The sequence below is a fragment of the Nannospalax galili genome, unplaced genomic scaffold, assembly GCF_000622305.1.
Source record: "Nannospalax galili isolate Female #2095 unplaced genomic scaffold, S.galili_v1.0 scaffold128, whole genome shotgun sequence".
NCBI classification, from domain to species: Eukaryota; Metazoa; Chordata; class Mammalia; order Rodentia; family Spalacidae; genus Nannospalax; species Nannospalax galili.
Window position 1 is genome coordinate 4,871,984 of NW_008360322.1, and position 22,586 is coordinate 4,894,569.

A 22,586-nucleotide genomic window follows, 5' to 3' on the forward strand; every position below is an offset into this window, starting at 1 on the left:
CAAGCCATATTTGGACACATGTGAACAAAAATACAATTTTCATGTAAAATGGTCCTTGTGTTGGCATTCTGGCTAATAGTGAAACTAAAAGAGGCCCCCGAGTTGCTTTTGATACAGCTCTTCGGCTTTCATATTCTCATATCATAAAAGCATCTTTTGGATAGGAACAGCTCAGTGGTGAGACACTTGTCTAACATGCAACAAGCCCTGAGTTTGATTCCCAGAAACATATACACACACCAACAAAAACCCCACAGACTAAAGTATCTTTCACATTGCTTTTGATAATCTATAAATCTATGAGCTATCATTTATATGGAGTTTAATATATGAGTCAGAAAGACAACTTCAAATTCTTCTCAAATCCAGTTTTTATTAAAGTTGTTTGGCAATTTTGATTGCAGAACAAAGGGAACACATCACACATGAGTTTCTGTTTTGGTCTGTAGGAAGTTTGGCCACATGCATATTTCTAAGCCCTCTGCCCTTCATCACCAACTGACCAACTGCCTTAAGTTTCCCTATTCTCCATAGCATAGGAATTTGTAAAATAGGGTAGAAAAAATATAATTCGGATTAAAAACTTTTCTTCAAATATTAAGAACATACAAAGTACATTAAAGACTTCTGTATTTAGTCTTCTCGGTATCAAAACAGGCATTTGATAGTTCTTGATATCTTGGTTTTGCTTATTGATAATTACAGTTCAGAGACCAGGGTATCTCCAAAAGCTTTTAAAAGGCCCCATTGAAGCCCCAAGTTGAGTTTTCTAATGAATTAGAGGACAGAAGAAGCAGGAGTGAGGGTGATTTAACCATTAAAATCACAAGATCTTTTTTCCTTTAGTGGGTGTTTTCTTCTGCATAGCTCGGGGCACTGTTTGCTAACTTAGCATCTGCCTTGCAGCAGAACTAAGTATGGGCTTATGTAAGTGTACGTTACTGAACAGCAAGGAGTGGGCAGCCTTCCTGTTCAGGGCAAACATTCAGAAGATCGGGACACAAAATCCTGCAGTGTTTGGTTCTCATTAGTTGTTCTCCAGTGAACCTGAAGTCGGCTGTTGGAAAGGAAAAGAGAAAGCTGTGTAACAATCCACACAGGAGTGAAGTTTGTTCTAAGCAGTCTTTGTTTTCCCAGCATGTATGAAAACTTGGCCATGCCAATAGAGCCTAATTGGTTTGTTCTTGTGATAAAAATATCCCTTAGACAAAAATAAAACAGCAGTGATTTACCTGAGGACTATTTCTAGCCTCCATTTTCCTGTATCATTTCTAGACATTCCACTTACTAATTAAGGACTAATTTATTTCACCAGAGGCAGAAGACTGCCTTACCATGTTAATGTTGGTTTCCTTTGAGATGGAAATGTTTGTGCCTCGAGAAGGAGCATCTTAATATATGGCAGATTCTCATGTGATTTAAAGAGCATCACGTCTCAAAGAACAAGCAAATTTGGCAGTCAAAACACAAGTTTCAGAATCATTGCAACATATGCAATTTGTTGGTGTCCCAGTAAAGATTAAGTGATAGCAGCAGGAATTAGACAAATAATAAAACTTTCATTCTTGTCTCCCAAATGGAGAAAACATTTTCTTTAGGCACGAACATACAACCTCGAAGTTTCTCAAGAAACAATTCTTTGCATCTAATCTTTAAAAATAAATTATAACTTGCAGTCCTTAATATCTTTCTTCAGTAATATTAAATGCTATAATTTATGTAATCTGTTAAACTTTCACATTTAATATTTTGGCCTAATGTATTTTATCAGTTTTAATAACATTTATGCTTTTTGAATATTCAAAGACCATAATTTATAGTGTTTAAATAAAATGTCTATGCTTATTCATCAAGAACCAAAAAATTATTTCCTGGGTTTTTATGCTGAGATCTCATTCAGGAATATTTAAGACAAGATGTTTAAATATTATTTTTATTTTAAAATTATGTATATGTAGCCGGGTGCGGTGGTACATGACTTTAACCCCAGCACTCAGAAGGCAGAAGCAGGTGGATCTCTGTGAGTTCAAGGCCAGCCTGGTCTACATAGTGAGTTCCAGGCCAGCTAGGACTACAGGGAGACCCTGCCTCAAAAAGACCCCCCACAAAATTATGTATATGTGTGTGTCTGTGTGTGGGTATTGTGGGTATATGCACATGAGTGCAGGTGCCTGCAGAGGCCAGAGGCATCAGATCTCCTTGCAGCTGGAGTTACAGGTGGTTCTGACTGCCTGACCTAGGAGCCTGGAACTGAACCTGGGTCTCTGGAAATAGGACAAGCTCTTAATTGCTGAGCCATCTCTCCAGTTCATTAAATAATATTTAGAAAAATAAAAGCACTGCATGCAGTGCAACATTACTTAAGTCACTTAAACCCAGAAAACTGTACTTACAAATGGAGTCCTGATTCCATATTTGCTGTGGAATGTCATGGTGACTTTGTTTTTATGGCCTGTTCTTTGATCAAAGGCATGGCACGTGTCAAAAGGTGGACTGTACAAGTGAAGGCTCACGGCAGGCTCTGTGTGGCTGATATTCTCTACTCGATGTAATCCAATGGAATCTGAGCAGTGTGACAGAGGAGGGAAAAGATGAGGGGGTCCAGATATTTGTGGAAGGTAAAACATTTATTAATCACCCACAATCTTCAGTAAGTTTTGATGAATACAAAATGAACATAAATTAGAATTAAACTGCTTGTTGTCAGTAAATGACACGCAGGTATCCTGCCCGAAAACCATCTCACATTACAGAAAAAGAATTTTAAAAAGATGCAATACAGAGACAAGGAAACCAGGAAAAAGGAAAGCATTAATAAAAGCTTGCAAGCTTAAAAGACAGATAATTTTGTAAAACACTAACTTCTATGCTACTCATGGGAAAAGCCAAGAGGGAAATTATAGTTTGAAGCTCTCAACTAGCTGAAGAATTGGCAGCATCAGACACTTCTAGAAATGAGAGTGAAGACGGGGGTAAACACACCAACTGGTTGAAAGCCCGTTTAGGAAGTAGTCTCAGATCACCTTCACCAATTCTCTGTAAGCTTTTCCTCCATAGAGACTTACTGTCTAGGACTAGAAAGAGCACAATGGTGAACTCAGGACTGGTAGGTACCAGGTGAAAACAGGTGAATGAGGCACATTTATACACGGAATGGTGAGATTCCTGCTTTCCCTCCCAGCTAGCTGCCATATGGTACTATTCCCTCCAGGCAGGACATGGAAGGCAGTTCTCCTTCAGGAAAGTGTCTGCCAAACCCTCAGAGTGACAGGCTGGTGACAAGCCTTACCCTGTGTTCAGAGTAACAAATGAACTTTCTTGTCTCTGGTTTTTATACATGAATACACAACCAAAGCATCACAGATTTTAGCCTCTAGCACAGCAGAGGCCAGAGGAACCTAGAAAAGGCAAGTTGAAACAGGATACTGAGGAAGAGACTTGGAAGTCTATTATTAAATCATCAGGGAAATACAATACCAAAGCGGGAACTAGAAGAATCTAAAGAACTTTATTATTTAATTAATTAATTAAATTTAATTTGTTTATTTAATTTATTTATTTATTTGAGACAGGTTCTCACGTAGCCCAGGGTGACCTTGAACTTCTGATTCTTTTGTCTCCACCTCTCAAGTACTGGCATTATAGGCATTCATCACTATGCCCAATTTATATGGTATCAGAACCTATGGTTTACCAGAACAGGGTAAGCTAAAAGACAGAGAGATTACCTTCATAGTTCTGAGGGGCAATGACAGACAGGTCAGAATCCATATCTAGCTAAATTACCTACCAAGTTGTACGAGTTGAATAGAAGGTTTTAGATATATGGGGTCTCAAAAGTTTGCCTTTCATGACTCCTTTCTTAAAGAGCTGGAAGATATGCTCGCCAAAACAAGGGTGTGAACCAAGAACAAAGAAAACATGAGTTCAGGAAACAGATTCCAACATAGGAAAAAGCAAAGGGAAGGCCTGATGATGTTAAGGGGACTCAGGTTGACAGTGAGTTCTGGCCTACAGATAACCAATCTGTACAATGACCATCACAGGCCCAGTGAGAACTATTCTCAAGAAGATTAAAAAAAACCAAAATCCCCCAAACAATGTTCTCTTTGTGAGTCAGAATTTCTCTATCTCATAAGCTGGTACTGAACTCACTATGCAGTATAAGCTTGTTTCAAACTTGCAGAAATTCTCCTGCCTCAGCCTCCTGAATACTGGAATGACATTGTACACCAGCACTCCCTGTAATAAAACCAATATGTTGCATAAAGTGTGCATGTGATGAAGAACAAGGCCTGGAAACAAAGACTTAGCTCTACTAGCTACAGAGACTAGCCAGGCTATTTTTGAACCAGTCCTAACTTTATGGATCTTCAGTTTTCTTTCTTTATAAAACTGGGACCTGATTCTGGGCTCTGTGGACATTTTGATTCTATAGCTCACTGTTTTCATAATACACTCGCTTAGGCACAATTTTGAACAAGCACTCAATGTGAAGAACTGACTGCTCCTTATACAAATAATGTTTTGTTTCTAATTGCAGGTACATACACGCTCCAGTTCATGATGGACAATCCTGCTGTCAAAGACCCTACAAAACAAGTCACTCAGCCCTTAGACAAGCACCTCACTGTTCCTAATTCCAGCATCTTCGTTATTGTATCTTACATCTTTGTGTTTCTGGTATACCCTCTGTCACAGTAATACTGGACCTTTCTTGGTGATTTCTTATCAAGGCCAGTTAAGTCCAGACCCTACTGACCTTTGCCCAGTTGCAACAGGCACCTTGGCTCTGCTCTAATTCTCCTCTCACCACCACCCCCTGCTGCATGCTGCTACCAAGCTGATGAAGACATTCCCAACTCCAGCTCTGCAGATGGAGGTTCTTCAAGCTGCTTTTGGAGGCTTGTGTCTTGCTGTTGCTTACATTCTCCTGCTACCTCTTGTCCAAGCCCATCCTTCCTTCTTCCCTCCCTTTGCTTCCGTTCTCTGCAAGGACTGTGCCTTTACTTCCCTGGACTGGAAATCCTCCCCGCAACATTATCCATCTCCAACCTGAATCTGTAAAACTCAGAGGTTGGAAACTTGTAGCTTTTAAGTTATTTGTGGAATTAGTTTACAGAAATATTTAGTATCTCTTACCCAATATTTTATTGATTGGCAAAAGTTAACATCAAATCCAGAATTTAGAACTTCTATAGAAAAGCAAATCAGGTCAGTCTCATTGGGGTTGGTACCCACAGCTGTCTCCTGGGTGTGGCTAGGTACTGCTGTTCATCACATCCTTACCAAAGCCTTTCATGCCCAGTCTGCCCCCTCATCTGACATAATAGGCTACTACAGGCTTTTGCATTGGAGACCCCTGATGAAAGTCATCTATTTTTCCAGATCTAATGTATTTTCTCAAAGCTCTGAGCCCAGCTGAAAATAATTATTTGGAAAGGCTTTTAGATTTATTATGTTATGGTACAGACAACAAATTTGTTCTTTTAAATCTAGTGTGCCTTATATATAGCAACCCTCAAATATTTAAGAAAACAAATTAAAAGTTCTTACTACAGAGGAAACCCACAGCCTTATGTTGTGTGAATAGAAGGGAAAAACTTTCCCATACAATCTGATCTTTGTGACTTGGATTGCTACACAAATAATCTAACAAATTTAGGCTGAGTAGTAAGGCTAATACCTGGACTTTTAGATATATGAAGGAAGAATCAGACTTTCCAAAGCTCTGTAATATTTTATATATAAGTATGACAGCATCCTGATTAAAAGCATATGTTTGGAATCAAGTTGCTCAGGCTCAAATTCTGGCTAACATTTAAAACCTGAGTGACTGGAGACAAGTTATTTAATCTTCATATATGTTGGCAATCTGAACTGTAAATGAGAATAAGAATTTATAAATCTCATATGTTTTACTGAGCCTTTGGACAGTTACAATCCTTTTTAGGAATATAGACATGAATTCACTGCCTCTCCTGGGAAGCATCTGGCTATTCTAACAAGACATTTAGAGGAAAGAATGAATTCTTGGTACGATATCTATAAATCACTGCCCAATAAAATACATTACAAAATTGCCCTTGAGAAAAGTCTTTTAGGTATGCTGCATGCAGTTTAGAGAAACAGGCACTAGCTGATGCTCTTAATCACTTCCAGAACATGTCCTTGTATTTTCTAAGACAAAGATACTATACTATTTCCAAGTAAACACAACTCTTTTGTTGAAAGATGACAATGTAAATTCATATTCCACTCTCACTGTTCTAAGTTTCAGCAGGTAAAGGACTTTTCAATGAATGATAACCCTCATGTATGTGTTTTGAATGGACAGTTCTAACACCACTACAAAGCCTTAGAAAACAAAATCTATTGTTTTGAGGTCATTTCCCAAACGGTTCTTATCATGAGGCCATGTTACATTCCACTTAACATACATAACTAGCCAGTTCTTCAGGTAAGTGTTCAGATCTCCCTGGTTGCCCTGAGAGGAAGGCTAGGATGTTACCATTAATGTAGGCACACTGGTTTTCCCTCAAGGTTCTTTCGGACTTCTTGATCATCTCATTGGATTTTTTGTCAGGCCAGGCAAACAACGTCTCCTTTAGATTTCCTTGCAGCATCTTCAGAAAGCAGTGGGAGTCCGTGTGGTCATGAATACTGCTATATATGCATAAGAGACAAGTGAACTCAACAGTTGCCCCAGTACCTCATCAGCTTAGAGCTGAAACTTACATACTGCCTAGAAGCTCTCAGGCGCCAATCCATTTCAACTGCTGGTTTTTAAAGATCATGTATCAATTTACAATTCATCATTATTCAGGGAACAATAATAACATATCATCCTTATCAAGGCATGTACTTTCATTGTGTGTGTGTGTGTGTATGTATGTATGTCTGTGTGTGTGTGTCTATTTGTTTTGAGGCAGGGTCTCACTGTGTAGCCCTGACTGGCCTGGAACTTACTAAGTAGACTGGCTGACCTCAAACTCACAGAAATCCACCTGCCTCTACCTCCTGAGGAACTAAAGGCATGGGCCACCATGCCTGGTTCAATTTTCAGTTTTGATGCAAACTCCTACTAGAGAGCTTTAATATTTTTAAAGGATTATAATAGTAATTTGATAACAAACCAGAAACCTTTCTTTTATTTCTCTACCAACAATAATTTTTTTTGTGGTCTTTTTTTTTTTTGTTGTTGTTGTTGTTGTTGTTAGATTTTTGCTTTTTTGAGACTGGGTCTAGCCAAGACTAACCTAGAACTTATGATCCTCCTGCTTCAGTTTTCTGAGTGCTAGGATTAGAGGTGTGCCACAATGTCAAAAAAGAAATGCATCTCTTAATAACTTACCTAAAATGACTTAGAATTTGATTATGAAAGTACATTAGAAGTGGAAGAGTGAGTGCTTAGTATATGAGGCCCTGGGTTCAGTCTCTAGAAATACACACACACACACACACACACACACACACACACACACACACTGCTAGAGAAAATAAAAGGAGTAAAGAAAATCATCTATAATAATTGCGTGCAGTAGAACCATTTACTGTTTTATTTCATGTTTTCTTCCCCTAGGCCTCTTCTCTTTTCTTCTTCTTGGGGGTAGCGAGAAGGTGTATATATGCATGTGTTACTATCCTAAAATTACAGTGCAAGGTATACAATGTTGCCATCTTACAGGTTTAGGGTAGCCTACCTGTAATTACCTCCCAGTATTGGTGGGAGAAAGAGGATGAGGTAGAAAGGATTTATTCATGTAAACTTACAGCAAATAGTATTTAGGTATATGAAGTAGTAATGGCTACAGGGCTGATTAAAGTATATAAACTTATATAAGTTTCAGTATTTATTTCATGTTGGAATTCTATTAATCTATATATGTACCATAAGAACTATTTCTTGAATCCAGAGGCCAACTCTCTCCCTGATAATCTGTTTTAAAAGTCTATAGAGAGAGGGGCTGGAGAGATGGCTCATCAGTAAAGAGTATCAGTTGCTTTTAGAGAGAACTCAGGTTCAGTTCCCAGCACCCACGTGGCAGCTAACAACCACCCATAACTCCAATTACAGGGGATCCAATGCACTCTTCTTACTTCCTCTGGTACTGCATGACACAGGTACACTTACTTACATGCAGGCAATACACTCATACACATAAAATAGTTTTTAAATAGTCTATAGAGAGAATGAATGACTGCTAACCCATTCCACAGGAGTAACTGCATGTAACCTCTAAATCTAACTTTAGGAAGACTTGTCATTTCATATTTCTTCTCTCTTCTTCTGGGTTATTGTTTTTACCCCAAACTGAGAAAGATCTGTTTGAAAAGATAATAAAGCTGGGTATAATGGCACACATCTTTAATCCTAGCATTAGGGAGGCAGAGGCAGGTGGAGTTCTGTGAGGCTGAGGCTAGCCTGGTATACACGGGAGTTCTGGGCTAGTTGGGGCTACAGGGAGACCCTGTCTAAAGCAACAACAAACAAATCACACAAAAAAATGATAATAGTCAGTTGTTAATAAAATGTACAGACCAAAGACAAGGAACCAATTTTTAAGGAATCAGTGTTAGTTTAAATGGCCTTCTAGGTAAAGAAGCTAAACAATTAACTAGGAGTAGAAAGAAATTTTCTCAATATGTGAAATGTTTTTCTAGTTCCAAATCTTGCTGGTTTGGTCTTTGGTCCTACAATTGTTTACACACCTCGAATATCACAAAGGTCAGGTTTAAGCACAGTTTCATAAACAGTTTAACTCCATAAAAGGCAGAGAAGTTAAATTAAGGTGTCTATTTGCCTCCTTTAACTTGATACTCATTTGGGGAACTGGTTTCAACAAACATGGTGGATGCCTCAGCCCCCTATGATAACTCACATAAGAAAATTTGTTGAGATAAGGGGACAATGTCAACAAACAATTCAAAATGTGAATTGTTACTCTTTGTAAAACTGGTGGCTAGCCTAGCACTATATACTTTTCATAGATTGGACGGACCCAGTACCTTGGAAGCCAGGCATGGTGGTGCACGCCTGTAGTCCCAGTACTTGGGAAGCAGAGGCAGGTGGATCTTTGTGAGTTCAAGGCCAGCCCGGTCTACATAGTGAATGAGTTCCAGGCCAGCTGGGGCTACAAGGAAACCCTGTTTGAAAAAGACCCAAAGAAAAGAAAAAAAATCTTGGGTAGGCTGGGATGTAGTTCAGTGCTAGAGGGTGAACCACTTGTTTAGTATGTGTGAGTCTCTAGTTTAGATTCCTAACCTACCACAAAATGTAGATTAAAAAAAAAAGAAAGGACTCCTGAGATTGGGGGTTCCAAGGGAGGAATGCTAAAATAAAACATTGGTGAATGAATTGTATTACCTGCCGTGTCCTTCACCCCAGCAAAGAATCATCAGATTGAATTTCCCATTTCCTTGATCCACAAGATTTCGAGTATACCTAAAAAAAACAAACATTCAGAAAGTGTGAATTTGATTACTGAAATAACTACTAGGAAAAAATAAATGTAACGAAGTGCCATTTGTTTTTATTATTATAAAAATAAGGAAAATGCAACAAAATGATCTTTCTACTTTTCAAAAACGTTCAAGGATAGATTTTGAGGCCGTAAGAGATCTTTAACCAAACACACTTTGTCTCACTACCAATAATTTATGCCCATTCTATAAAGTTAACATATATTCCTGAATTAAGATGTACAGCTCAGCTTTGTTCACATAACCATCTAAACTACTTAGCATCATCTTGTTTTCTATAACAAACAAATCACAAGCTACTTCAGTATGTATTTCTTGTTTTCTAAAACAAGAGGGCCATTATTTGTGGAAAGCAATACTTAGCCTCTATACTTCCCAGAAATGGCATATGCCATTCTAAAGCCTAGACACTCTCATGCTTTGAAAGTGGATTACCTAGCTTAATGTACGTAGAAGCATGAATCCCAGCCCCAAACTTTAGATGTTAACATTTCTACCTCTAAACAAGTTTGAATGTGGTTTTCTGATTAGATATCCAGAACAAATGAAAAATATTTTTCACAGTTGAGTTTTGACTTTTCTCTATTTTGTCTTTTTTTTTTTTCCTGGTCCTGGACGAATGAGGAGATCTTTCTGGTTTGTTTGTTTGTTTGAGATAGGATCTCATTATAGAGCGCTGGCTGGCCAGGAACTTGCTATGTAAGCCAGGTTGGCCTCCAAAACACAGAGCTTCACCTGCCTCTGCCTCCCAAGTCCTGGGATTAAAGACATTGGTCACCATGCCCAGACTCCTTCTGTATTTTTAATCACTGAATTTACTGAGGTAGTTGCTCAGTTTCAACTAGTAGCATAGAAAGATAACAAAAAAAATAAAAATTTCACATTTCTCCATATTTATCAGTCACAAACTGATAAAAAGTAACTTTCTCACAAAAAAGATTTGGAAAGCGAAGTATTAGTTACTCTAGGAGAGAGTGTTGCTATTGTTTTGGGCTCCCCCTTCACCCCCCTTGCTAAAGTAGGACTTGAGAAACAAGGTTTCATTAAAGAGCTGATCTAGAATTCTCCTTAGTCTTACTACTAAAGTCCAGACACAAACTACATTCAAAAGCACTCACAAGGAAAAGTTGTGCACAAATAAGTTGAAGGTTGAACTAAGTACCAGACAAAGGCTACATTAGGTCAGAATACTGAACCTTTTACTAGCAGAAGAAGGGTATATTGGCAGAAAAAAAAAATCAAAACCCAAACAAATATCCTAAGGGCACTACTACAATGGGCAGTGGCAAACCAACTTTAAAGGTGTTAATTGATTCAAATGGCACTGTTAGCATTTAACTTGCAAAGTCTGAAAATTCTGACATTCATTTTAGACTGCTGTTTCTAAGGTTAAGGAAAGGGATGTATACTTTTTTTGGTAATGTTTGCTCACTTGGTCATCTGTTAACTCATGTTCTCATGCTGCTTCCTTCCCTCCTGTCCTGTCCTTCCTCCCCTCCCCCAGGCTGCTTGCAGGACATGATTCTCCAGGGAGTTGTTAGGTATTATTCTTTTTAGCCATTCATCTTCCTTACATTTCAGCTCCTTGTGACCTAGCAAGGGGCTTTACACACAGCCTTTAAAGCACAGTAAACTGGATTCCTGTACAGTATCCTATTTCTCCAGAAAATTCACTGTTTGGGTATACTAGAACATATTGTGTAGTACATAAACTGCCTTGCCCCTGATCCCAGGATCATACACCAGAGTCCTTTGCACTAAAGACCAAATACTATAAAATTCATTTCTGCTCTCCCACCTCCCTCCCTCCTCATCCTCCCCATTGCTCACCCAGATTCTACCCAGGACTATACCTGGGTATAGGTAACCAAGCTGTGACTTGGATCAAGCAACTGGATTGGTTACATTTCAAAAGGCTTACTTCTCAATGAAGACTAATCCAGAGGCCCCTGGAAATGGTAGGGTTCTTGCCTAGGAGCTGTAACAGCTGGTTAACAGGAGCTGGTTAACTTCACTTGGCCAATGCTGTATCTAGCTAGGCATATTACTGTAATGGAAGAATTGTCATAGATCTAGAGGAAAGTACTCAGTGGTTTAGGGTTCAGCTTCTTAAACTGTGCACTGTATAATGGAATATGAGATCATGAAAAATTTGGAACAGTATAAGATTTCTGAATGTATAAGGACCAGAAATTAATTCCAAATCAAAGGCAATGCATAATAAATCAGTACCTGGCAGTGCTGGCCTGCGCTACATCATGTGGCTTCACAGCACTCTTGGTTCTTCTTTAAGACATTTTCATTACTGTGGGTAGGGTGTGTATGTTTCGGCATGTCCACACCATGCATTTGTGTGAAGGTCAGAGGACAACTCTGTGGTGTAGGCTCTTTCCTTTCACCCTTACGTGGGTTCCAGGGTCGTCAAGCTTGTATAGCAAGTGCTTTACATTCGGGCCATCCTGCTGGCTCCACTCTTGGTTCTGAACACACACGTGTACTTTGCAATGTGCAAGAACCAAGAGTGGCGCCATCAGTATCCCAGCTCAAATTGTGCACAAATGGATTTCTACATTTACAGAAACATAATGGTTTATGGAAAACAGACTTTTGATATTTCCCACACCATTCCTCAGCATGTATCCAATTAGTGTATCTTTGGATTGTATTGTGTTAGAGAATTTCTGTTTGAGGACTAATAAGATGACTCAGCAGGTAAAGCCCTTTCCCTGCAAGACTGAGGACCTGAGTTCAATCCCCAGAGCCCACGTAAAGGTAGAAGGAGAGAGCCAATGTGGGAAAAGTTGTCCTCTGACCTCCACATGGGTGGCCTGGCACAAGGGCGCCCCACCTCCAATAATAAATAAATAAATAAATTTTAAAATATTCTGTTTGAGTTGCTGACCCATTACACACACACACACACACACAAATGCTATATAGCCCTAAACATGCTTCTGCCATTTTATACTACATATTTATGTGAAGCAACATTTGCAGCATTGACAATTATAAAAATCACAATATTGATAAAATATTCAACTAACAGGACATCTGTCTCATTAGTACGCACATTTGATTTCATGTTTAATAAGTGATAAAATTATATTATGCTAAACAATTCTTTTAAAATAGATTTATGATTTGCTAGCAGTAATGCTTGATTTTGATACCTTTCCCCCAACACCATACCTGGTAAAAGTTTCAGGTCAAAAGGGGCTGCAAATGATGAAAGTTTAAAGGCAGCTTGGTTTAAGAGTGGCTCTGGAACAATAATGCTAAAACAGGCCCTGGGTAGGGTATCCAACTTTTCAGTTCTACATCATCTGTTTCACATTGGGTAAAGGGGCTGGAGGGAACACCCGACCCATAGCAAGGTCACAATTATCTGGAGCCAGCGCAAACAGAATTGAAGGACTAGACCTTTTGGTAGGTTTACTGGCAGCCACAGCAGGACCTGGCCAGGCTCTGAGTGGCCAGGATGAAAGGAAAATCCTAAAGCTGCATCCCAAATACAAACTGCCATCCTAACTTGCCCTATTTCCTATTTCAACTCCTAAAATATAGTTAAAACCATCCTTTTTGACAAAACTTCATTGTACAGCGACTTCCAAGGAAAAAATTCCATTTTGCTGTTCCTTTCTTCAGCCATCTCCCTCTCGGTGGCTTCCTGGCCTCCGGACCCAAAGCGCTGGCTGCCCTGCAGCACAGGGAGCCTCTCACTTTCCTGGTGATTAAATTTTACTTCTGGCCCCCCGGAGGCCTGACAATCTAGGCCTTAAGCTTGCTCTTACTCAATCACTAAGCTCTGCGTCAAAGGTCTCAGCCTACCGGGATACCTCACTCCTGCAGGTCCAGCTGGTCTGCGCAGGTCGGAAAGTAGCGGTCTTTAGTTTTAATACTGGTAAAAGGCCAAGGGTTCGCAAAACCTGACAGTGGATGAGCGAACCCTCAATTCTCAGCTGGGATGGTTAAAGTGGCTTGGAACAAGAATCTGAACGGCAGCAGCTGACAACACCCACACTGTGCCTGGTGGTAGAGGGGTCCCCCATTCCAGTCCGCGGGGGCGATGGCTGGGTGAGTGGAGTCGAGGGGCGGGGGTCAGTGTCCCCGAGGTTAGGGGTTGGAGGTGGAGGAGCGTTTGGAGAGAACAGAGGCTGCGAGCCTCGCGGGGGTTTCCCTGGCCGAGGGCGGGCTGTCCCCGGCAGCGGGACACCCTCTAAAGACGCAGGATAAGTCCGGGTGGGACCGCAAGCTCGCTCACCTGTACTGGTCGAACTTGGCATACAAAGCCCACTCGGCCGGGTCGCTCTCGTAGGCTTCCAATACCGCCTGCACTTCCTCAACATTGACCTCGTCGCGGGCGAAGAGCTGGTGCAGGATGCGGATGAGGTCGGCCAGGGTCCGCGGCTTCAGCAGCTCGGTCTGCTCCATCCCCGCGCGGGGCTGGCGCGCCTCTCCTGAGGATGCAAGCGCAGAAGCGGGCGGGGGACCCCGGCTGCAGGCTAGACCCGCACACTCGGGACCCCGAGACGCCTGGGGACAAAGCACAGAAAGCTCTCGCAAGGGTATCACGATCCGCGGCGTCCGCGGAGAGGCGGGTCTAGGAGTCTCAGGAGCGCAGAGCGGAGGCCAAGTCAAGACCAAAGCTGCGGAATTCGCCCTCCCGGGCCCTTTTTAAGCTCTTGGAGTCGATCGGAATGTACCAATGGCCGTCAGGGGGTGGAGTGAGGGGGGGAAGGGAGCCGAGAAAGGGGCCGGAGGCAGGGAGAGTGTGTGGGTAAGGCCCTGGCTTGCGCCCCGGCTCCTACCGCGCTCCCAGCCCTCTCCCGAGCCGCTGGTGCGTCCTGGTCCCTAGGCCAGCGGTGAGCGGCACGCCCTCTCCCCAGCCTTAGCTGAGAGTTCTGGCCGACCATCTCATCCCTTCTCTCGGCCTCCACCTCCAAGAGCACGTTGCACAATGTGTGTGCGTAGACAACTCAGAAAGGTTTAGACCTTGGGGGCGCGCACGCGCGCGCGGGGGGGATGCTGAGGAAGGTGATGGAAACGGAACCCTTCTAAATGCAGCTAAAGTTCCTGCAACGATCAAAGAGTGAATGTTTTTAGAATGGAAAAGTAGCTAAAAGCTCCAGGCTAGGTGAAAATGAATTAAAAAAAAAATTAAAGTGCACAGTATTACAGTATTTTGTGAGTGAATTTTAACAAAGGAGACTCGGGTTTCTAGTCAGAGTGGTGACATGGCCATGTGTTCCACTGATGTTAAACACTGACTGATAACATCTAGCACAAAGAGCCCAAGGTTCCAAATGGGCAGCGACAATCGATTTTGTTGGGACCGGCAGGGGTGTGTGTGTGTGTGCAATTATGCCTTCATTTAAATGATTCTAATTATGAGGCTGGAGAGATGGCTCAGGTGTTAAGGACACTGGCTGCTCTAGCTGAGGATCAGGTTTGATTCTCAGCAAACCTGACAGCTAACAGCCAGCTGTAACTCCAGTTCCAGGGATCCATTGCCCTTTTGACCTCTACCGGCATTGCATGAAATGGGTGCACTTACATACTCGCAGGCAACACTCAGGCATATAAAATAGAAATAAAAAAACTGAAAAAAAAGATTCTAATTAAATGATTTTACTATTTCAACTCTGGGCCAATGATTGAAGGTGCCTTCCGCACATAAAAAACCTTTCTACCCTATGGCATCCAGTATGCAATGGGAACAGCACACGTTAAGCACAGATAAAAAGAAAACCAAAGCAGACACATTCTAGAGAAATAATTTGATTAAGGTGTAACATTCTAGAAGCCTTTTTTTACCCCACTTTTACATGTGCCTCATTCCCAAATACATTAAATGAAATCTACACTGGATATGGTGGCCGCATGCCCTTAATTCCAACATACTGGAGGCAGGGGCACCTGTCTGTGAGTTCCAGGCCAGCCTGGTCTACATAGCAAGTTCCAGATCAGCCAGGTCTACGTAGTGAGATCCTGTATTTAAAAAAATAAACAACCCTCCTCCCAAACACCAGTCCAACCAAATCCATCACCACCACCAAAATGAAATTTACTTGGGCCACAGTTTTATTTTAAATATCCCTGGCTCATGTTATCACACAAGTAGTCTGACAGTGTTAAAATAAAGTTGGGCATGGTGTTGCATGCCTTTAATCTCAGCACTTGGGAGGCAGAGGCAGGCAGATCTCTGTGAATTCAAGGCCAGCCTGGTCTACATTGTGAGTCCCAGGCCAAGCTGGCCTTACAGGGAGACCCTGTCTCAAAAAGACTGAAAAAAAAAAAAAAAAAGGAAGAATACAGTGCAAATCACCAATCACTACTGTAGGGACACAAGGCAGGTAGGCAGGTGTGGTGGTTCAAATCTGTAATCCTAATATTTGGGAGACTGAAGCAGGGGGCTGTTGTCTGTGGGCAGTCTGGACTCAAAGGAAAACATTAACAATAATTAAGTTTTGAGTAAGCAATGAAAACTACCCCTTAACCTGATCCCATATTCTTTGTTACCAGTCACCTTTCAGAAAACATACCGCAAAGGTGATTTCTACAGACTATCCTTTGTGTTTTTGTTTTGTTTTGTGAGACAGAGTCATTCAGCTATTACAATCTGAATGAAAAAAAGCGGAACATACAAAGAATGATGGGATTTGGCTTGGGGGGTGCAGAAGAGGGCAAAAAAATAGGTGGTTCTTAAATGGATAGTCGGGGTGTGCAGTTAGAGCTGGTTTGGCAGATGAGCTAAGCAGCTAGGATGGATCTGCAGTTCAAGAGAGCTCAGGAAAGGGGTGGGGAACATGCTTTGTGAGTCTTGACAATGCAACTGGAAACCCACAAAAGAGGCAGGGAGGCTGATTGGTATTTGTAAGACAGTTCTGTAATACGAAGACCCATTTCAAATTGGACAGGGCTTCCCTTGTGACTTACTAGAAGTAACCACACAGGGTATCCCTTTATCTATGATGCAAAAGACCTTTGAGAGTCACTGAAATTCTTCTAAGGTTCTCCTCATATTCACACATGCTTTATCTTTCAGTCACTGATAGAAGAAAACATAAAGCTAGTGTAACAAAGTTTTACTTTGTATTATTTCTCAAAAAAAAAAAAAAAAGAAAGAAAAAACAAAACCCTCATGACATACCCAAATAGGAAAACCTATCTTACCTACTCCATTAGTCTTATTTAAGTGCTGAAGCCAGCAGGCACATACAAGGATTTTTGGATTCTGCCAGTCCCCTAAAAAACTGAAGTACCAATCCATATTCCACGACAAAACCTATTTCTCCACTTTGTCAAAATTTGTTTTTACTTAGAGTGATAACCAGCACCTGAAGTTTTATTCAGATTTTTATTTTCATTAATTTTTAAATTTTATGTGTATAAGTATTTTGCCTGCAAGTACGTTAAGTGCACCTGTGTTGTACAATATCCGAAGAGGCCAGAGTGTCAGATCCCCTGAAACTGGAGTTACAGTTGTTAGCTGCCATGTGGGTCCTGGGAATCGAACCCAGGTCCTCTGCAAGAGCAGATAGTGCTTTTAACCACTGAGCCATCTCTCCAGCCCCTAGATTTTTATTAACTGAAGTTTTTTCATACTTTTATTGCTCACTTTTTACTTTTCAATCATTTGGAGTGTTGCTGGGGATAAATCCCAGGACTCTACCACTGAGCCACAACCCTTGTCTGTTTTTTTTTTGGGGGGGGGGATCACTTTTGTTTTGCCTTATCAGCTGTAACAAATTAATGTATTAAAATCATTAAAGCTCAGTGGGCACAGTGTGCATCCCTCTAATCCCAGCACTTGGGAGGTAGAAGCAGACAATTCTCTGTAAGCTAGAAGCCAGTCTGGTCTGCATAGTGTGGGGCTACAGGGAGACCCATTTATTTTTCCACTACTTTCTGTGGTATAAAAATTATAGATTTCCTTCTTTGTTGCATTCCAAGTTAAATTATATTTTGTTAATCACACTTAATTTCAGTCACTAAAATTCCATTTTCAGGCTTCACAATCATGGAGTGATGGTACTTATGTGCCTCTGAGGCCGCATGCAGGCAGGTAAGGGCTGTCGTAGTGGTTGGTTGTTTGCTGTTAAGTGTTCTTATGAGGGCACCTCCTTGAGTAGTTTGGTTAGACTTTAAGGAAGCATTTCAAATCTGAAGGAGAATCAGGGTTTGGAGTGAAGGTGGGCAACTGCATGAACAGATGTAGGAAACAAAAACATAAAGTCAATGGAGGGGCTGAATAATCCAGTCCAGGCTACAGAGTGCTGTAGGGAAATAGTATTTATAAGGCAAAACAGGAAGTTCTCTCATGCCTCCCGTCATTACATGGCCTGCAGCTGGATTTCATAGTGCCAAAAGCTCACCAGACACATTATAATACTTGGAAAATGAAGCAGCGCTCCATGAAAAGCCATTTGTATCTCATACTCCTTGGACAAATTTCTCTACTGTGGGTTGCACTTAAGTCCACTGGTTGGCTAATGTCATGCAATCTGAGGCTTAACACAATTTCTAGTTTTCTCATCTGGCTAGAGAACAAGACACTTAAGACTCCCTTAAGGGTTAAAACTTCTAGAGTCAGATGCCAGGAAGTATCTAATCTTTTGATTAGAGATAAAACACTCTTAATTTACCTTATGCCCTAAATACTAAAAATCTCTTTATGAAATCCTTGGCATAAATGTAGAGTGCTATATTCTACCTATGTCACATATCCATTGGGGGACATCTTTGCACAGCAAGATAAGCATGCCATTACTGACATCTTTTCATACACATGCAAACTGAAATAGAAACTGATGGTTTCAATTACTTTTCCTCCTAAATTTTAATCATACTTCAAATACCTTAAATTGTCTAGATATCCCCTAACTTACAGGCTCCAGGCTTACAAGTAAATGTTGTAATGTCAGCACAGAAAGACTATTCAGGCAGAGCCCATGTAAAACAGATTGAAAAAGTATAAAGCCCTACATATTCCTCAAGGCTATTAGGGGAAGAAAACAAAGTATACATATTTAGGTAACTTTTGATTTAATAGGCTATTAAGTTATTTAGATTAAAATATGTTACAAATTCAAACTCAAGTATTTTTGGTTGGGTAGAGGTAGTAAACAGTCTTGTTATCTGGAACACTAACAAACATTAAATGCAGTGCATTTCTCTGTTAAATATCTATGTACACATGTTCCAGTAACCTCTAAGTGGGCAAAGCTACACTAGATCTTTCCCATATGCAAATCATCCTGCTTAACACTTCACAGCTTTCTTTCCCAGTCTTTTACTTTGTATATTCACTGTCAGTGTAATTGCACTATTACCTGCCTTAATTTATTCCAAAGGGTTACTGGTAAAAGAGAAATCAAGAACTCTCATTCTTAGGCAGGAATAGAGAACTGAGCAGCAATTTCCTTACTGTAAATTATTACACAGGCTCTTCTAATGCTAACATGTGGGTGAATACTAGCCATAAAACTTACTCTAGGACTTAAGAGTTAAAAATGAGCCAGCTGCAGTCCTGCACAACCGTAATCCTAGCACTCAGGAGCCTGAGGCAGATTAGTCAGTAGTTCCTGCTAAGCCTGAGTGACACAAAAACCCTGCCTCAAAATCAAAACAAAACAGTGTAGTTCTAGGCTTTAATTTTTTTTTAATTAAAAAAATAAATTTCTGCCATTACTTTTGAAAATAAACACTTGGAATTCTTATATACCCTCAAATCCTTGTTAGACATTCCATTCAATTTATTGGAATGTTTTGAGGGGGACAAGGAAGGGTTAATTTTCTTGTTTTGACCAGTCTCACAATGTAGCGCATACTGGCCTTGAAAATTTGAGATGTTCATGTCTTAGCTTGTGTGTGCACCACCATGCCTGGTTCCCAATGGAGTAACAAATGTTATGCAGAGGAAGTTAAATCTCACTTTGAACAATGGCCAGTCTAACATCGACAAAAATAAGTCTTTTTTTAGTGATGCAAATACACATAAAATTGGAGGCTATTTTTTTAACTATTATCTTTGAATGCTTTCAACTTGAAAAATACCTTGATAAACATTCAACGAGAGCTGGAGATGCAGGTCAGCAGAGCACCTGCCTAACATGTACAAGACATTGGGTTTGATCCCCAGCCCTGCAAAAATAAACTAAAAATTACACAAACAGAGCTCAGAATCGAGGGTTTGGGATGAATTTCAGAATACTCAATGTTGTTGACAGGTTTACTAAGTGATTCTTTTGACATAGCATAAGAGACAGTCACACTACATTGGATGGGGACTCAAACTTTGAGATAAATTCTCTTGTAGCTAAGTCTGGTTTTGAACTCCTGACCTCTCTGTTCCAGCCTCCTAAGTGCTGGGATTACAGGTGTGCATCATAGTGCCCAGGCTGAAGTTCAGAATCATAAATGACAGGACTGAAAGAATTATGACTTATTTGCTCAGAATTTTTAAAACTGTTTCCCAAAATAATTTAAATTATGCATATTCTCCGAAAGTCTTCTAATTAACATAGTTGCTCTCCTGAGTACATATTAATTAGAAATTAACTTGAACAGCCTTTCTCCCTATAATCACCTGGCAAAGCTATAAGACAAAACTGTCAAAACCTTACTGCCAACTGGGCTGCCCTCTACTGGACTACTTAAGATATTTAGACAAGTCAATGCAATTTGGCTTTACAAAGCAATACAGTAGATAAAATGTAAGCATTCCATATTCCCAACAGAGGTTCCCCAAATAAAACCCTCAAACTCTTTAGAAAATTAACTTTTTACCATAGAATCAACACAGTGCCAATTCTACACATAAACAATTTCAGTCATTGTGAGAACCACAATAAAAGAATTCCAGGCCCCTTTCTAAACTTGGCAGCAGGTCTGAAAAAATAGTAATGGGTAGGGGCAATGGACACACATTCTCATGTCAGTCTTTTATGATGACTGGTACAGTAACAAATCTCATTTTTCGGTCCATTCACTCATGGATATTTTCTTATACATAAAGAGAAGTCACAGGAGAGTCATTCTGATTAGCTGATATCCATTAAGTCTCTTGCCACAGCATCAAAACTTTTCCAAGCTTTTCCTCTGTGAAAATATCAAGTTGTTGCAAGTTGTTTATCTCTGTGGCTCATCCCCATGCTTGAGATTTGCAGTAATGTAGGACCAGTTTACCATCACTACCAAAACACTACAAAAACAACAAAAAAAGGCAACAAATTAGACTAAAGTTTCATTAGATAAAGAAAAAGTTGCATGCTCTGTAATATCCTTTTTTAACAAGATGCCTATTTCTAGCACATTTAACAATCATTAATGTTCAACAAAAACAGAGTATCTTGGGTACGGGCTTCAATATTCATCTTGACTCCATTGAATCCCTGATCATAAGGTATTTTTGGCTCTTTCTGAGCAGAGCTAGTCTACATACAACTACTGTCATGAGGCTGCCATGAAAAGGCAAGAAGGTTAAGTGATGTCATTCTACTGTAGGCTTCTCAATTTCCTGGAGTCAAATCACAATTACAGATGGTAATGAACAATGCAGGGGTAGAGAATATAGAAAATTTCTGAGAATATAAACAAAAGATGGCTTTTAAATACAACAGTCCTTGATTCTTTAATCATAATTAAGATCTTCCTATGTTCAAGGTTACTAATGAACATGATTATCTTTTCTCCCACTGAATTAAGACTGGCATACTCTTAAAGGTGTGAGTCAATAATCCATACTATATAATACAACTAATATACAGATTTTACATACTCCATCAAGGGGGGAGTTACTTACCTCATAGAGAGTTCCAACTTCTTGGTCTGGGGAGGGGGCAAAGGATTGATTCACATAAATAAACTACAGGAAATAAAAAAAAAGGAGATTCATTTTTAATGGCATTGTGATTAACTCATATTCATCTAGGTTCCAACTGAGCTATTCCTAGTTATTCTAAAACAAAGAGATCTTCATGAAGATCACATTTTTTCTTTAAATAATCTTTTAATAATCTTTGATCTTTAAAACAGAAGCTACCAGTCTTTTTCTTCTCTCTCTCTCTCTCTCTGTGTGTGTGTGTGTGTGTGTGTGTGTGTGTGTGTGTGTGTGTATTAACCTCAGAGTCTGGGCTACGTGTGCTTTTGTGTGTGTGTCTGCATCAGTGTGTCTGTGTGTCTCAGTGTGTGTCTACTTGTCTATGTGTATCTGTATGTGTGTATCTGTATTTGAGGGAACTTCCTACGTAGATCAGGGTGACTTCAAAATCAGAGATCCACTTGCCTCTGCCTTCCAAGTGCTGGAACTAAAGAGCGCTGTGTTATCAAGCCTGGCCTTGCTCAAAGGCTTTTGTAACTAAGAAACTTATTTAAATGAGAGAGAGAGAGAGAGAGAGACAGAGACACACACACACACACAGAGAGAGAGAGAGAGACACACAGAGACAGAGAGAGAGAGAGAGAGAGAGAGAGAGAGAGAGAGAGAGAGAGGAGAGGTGTACACTCTCTGGCATTCCAGAGGAAGTTGGATGTCTCCCTTAACTGCTCTCCACCATATTTTTTGAGGCACGGCCTCTCACTTGAGCCTGGAGCTCACTCACTGACTAGGCTGGCCAGTCAACATGCTCCAGGATCTATGGGTCTCCACCCAGGCACTGGGGTTACAGATGTATGCACAGGCCCTTGCCTTCACCAGGGATCTGAACTCAGATTCTCATGCTTGTGGGCTGGCAGGCACTTTACTGAGCCACAGCCCCAGAAAAATACATTTTAAGTAATTTTTACAAATAGTTTTTCAAAGGCTATTTAAAAAAAAAACCTGCAGCATTAAAAAACAAAAAATTGTACTGAGTGTGGCAGCTCACATCTATAATTCCAGCACTGGGGCAGTGGGGGAGATACAGTCTGGGTTATAGAGTGAGGCTATCTCAAAAGAAGAAAAAAACCCCACTGAATCACAATAAAAGATAGAATTTCTAATTATTTCAGACATGCAAGCAACAATGAACACACCTAATACTGAAGAGAGTCTGAGCACTTTTCCTGGGTCTGTTACATATATGATTCGATTTTTTTTTTTTTAACCTTTACTTCTTTTGAAA

The 22,586-nt window shown here is 40.4% G+C and overlaps 2 protein-coding genes across 3 annotated transcripts in view; both read right to left on the reverse strand.

Annotated features, from left to right (window-relative positions):
• Positions 1 to 353: 353 nt before the first annotated feature.
• Cdo1 (cysteine dioxygenase type 1) lies at positions 354 to 14,147 on the reverse strand. The gene is made up of 5 exons (XM_008825270.2): positions 13,745 to 14,147; positions 9,368 to 9,445; positions 6,512 to 6,666; positions 2,394 to 2,563; positions 354 to 1,057 (listed from the first exon to the last, which is right to left on the reverse strand). Exons 1-5 carry the CDS (start codon positions 13,912 to 13,914, stop codon positions 1,028 to 1,030), a joined length of 603 nt encoding a protein of 200 aa, XP_008823492.1. The 5' UTR covers positions 13,915 to 14,147; the 3' UTR covers positions 354 to 1,027.
• Positions 14,148 to 18,511: 4,364 nt separating this feature from the next.
• The window catches only part of Atg12 (autophagy related 12), a 9,938-nt gene continuing 5,863 nt past the window's right edge, over positions 18,512 to 22,586 (reverse strand). The window contains exons 3-4 of one of the 2 annotated variants that reach the window (XM_008825271.2): positions 21,287 to 21,349; positions 18,512 to 20,686 (exon numbers count right to left, since the gene is read on the reverse strand). In XM_008825271.2, the coding sequence (XP_008823493.1) occupies positions 20,627 to 20,686; positions 21,287 to 21,349 (123 nt within the window). In that variant the 3' untranslated portion in view covers positions 18,512 to 20,626. Of the gene's footprint in view, positions 20,687 to 21,286; positions 21,350 to 22,586 lie in introns of those variants that run through there. The other variant, XM_017796140.2, reaches the window with a different exon arrangement.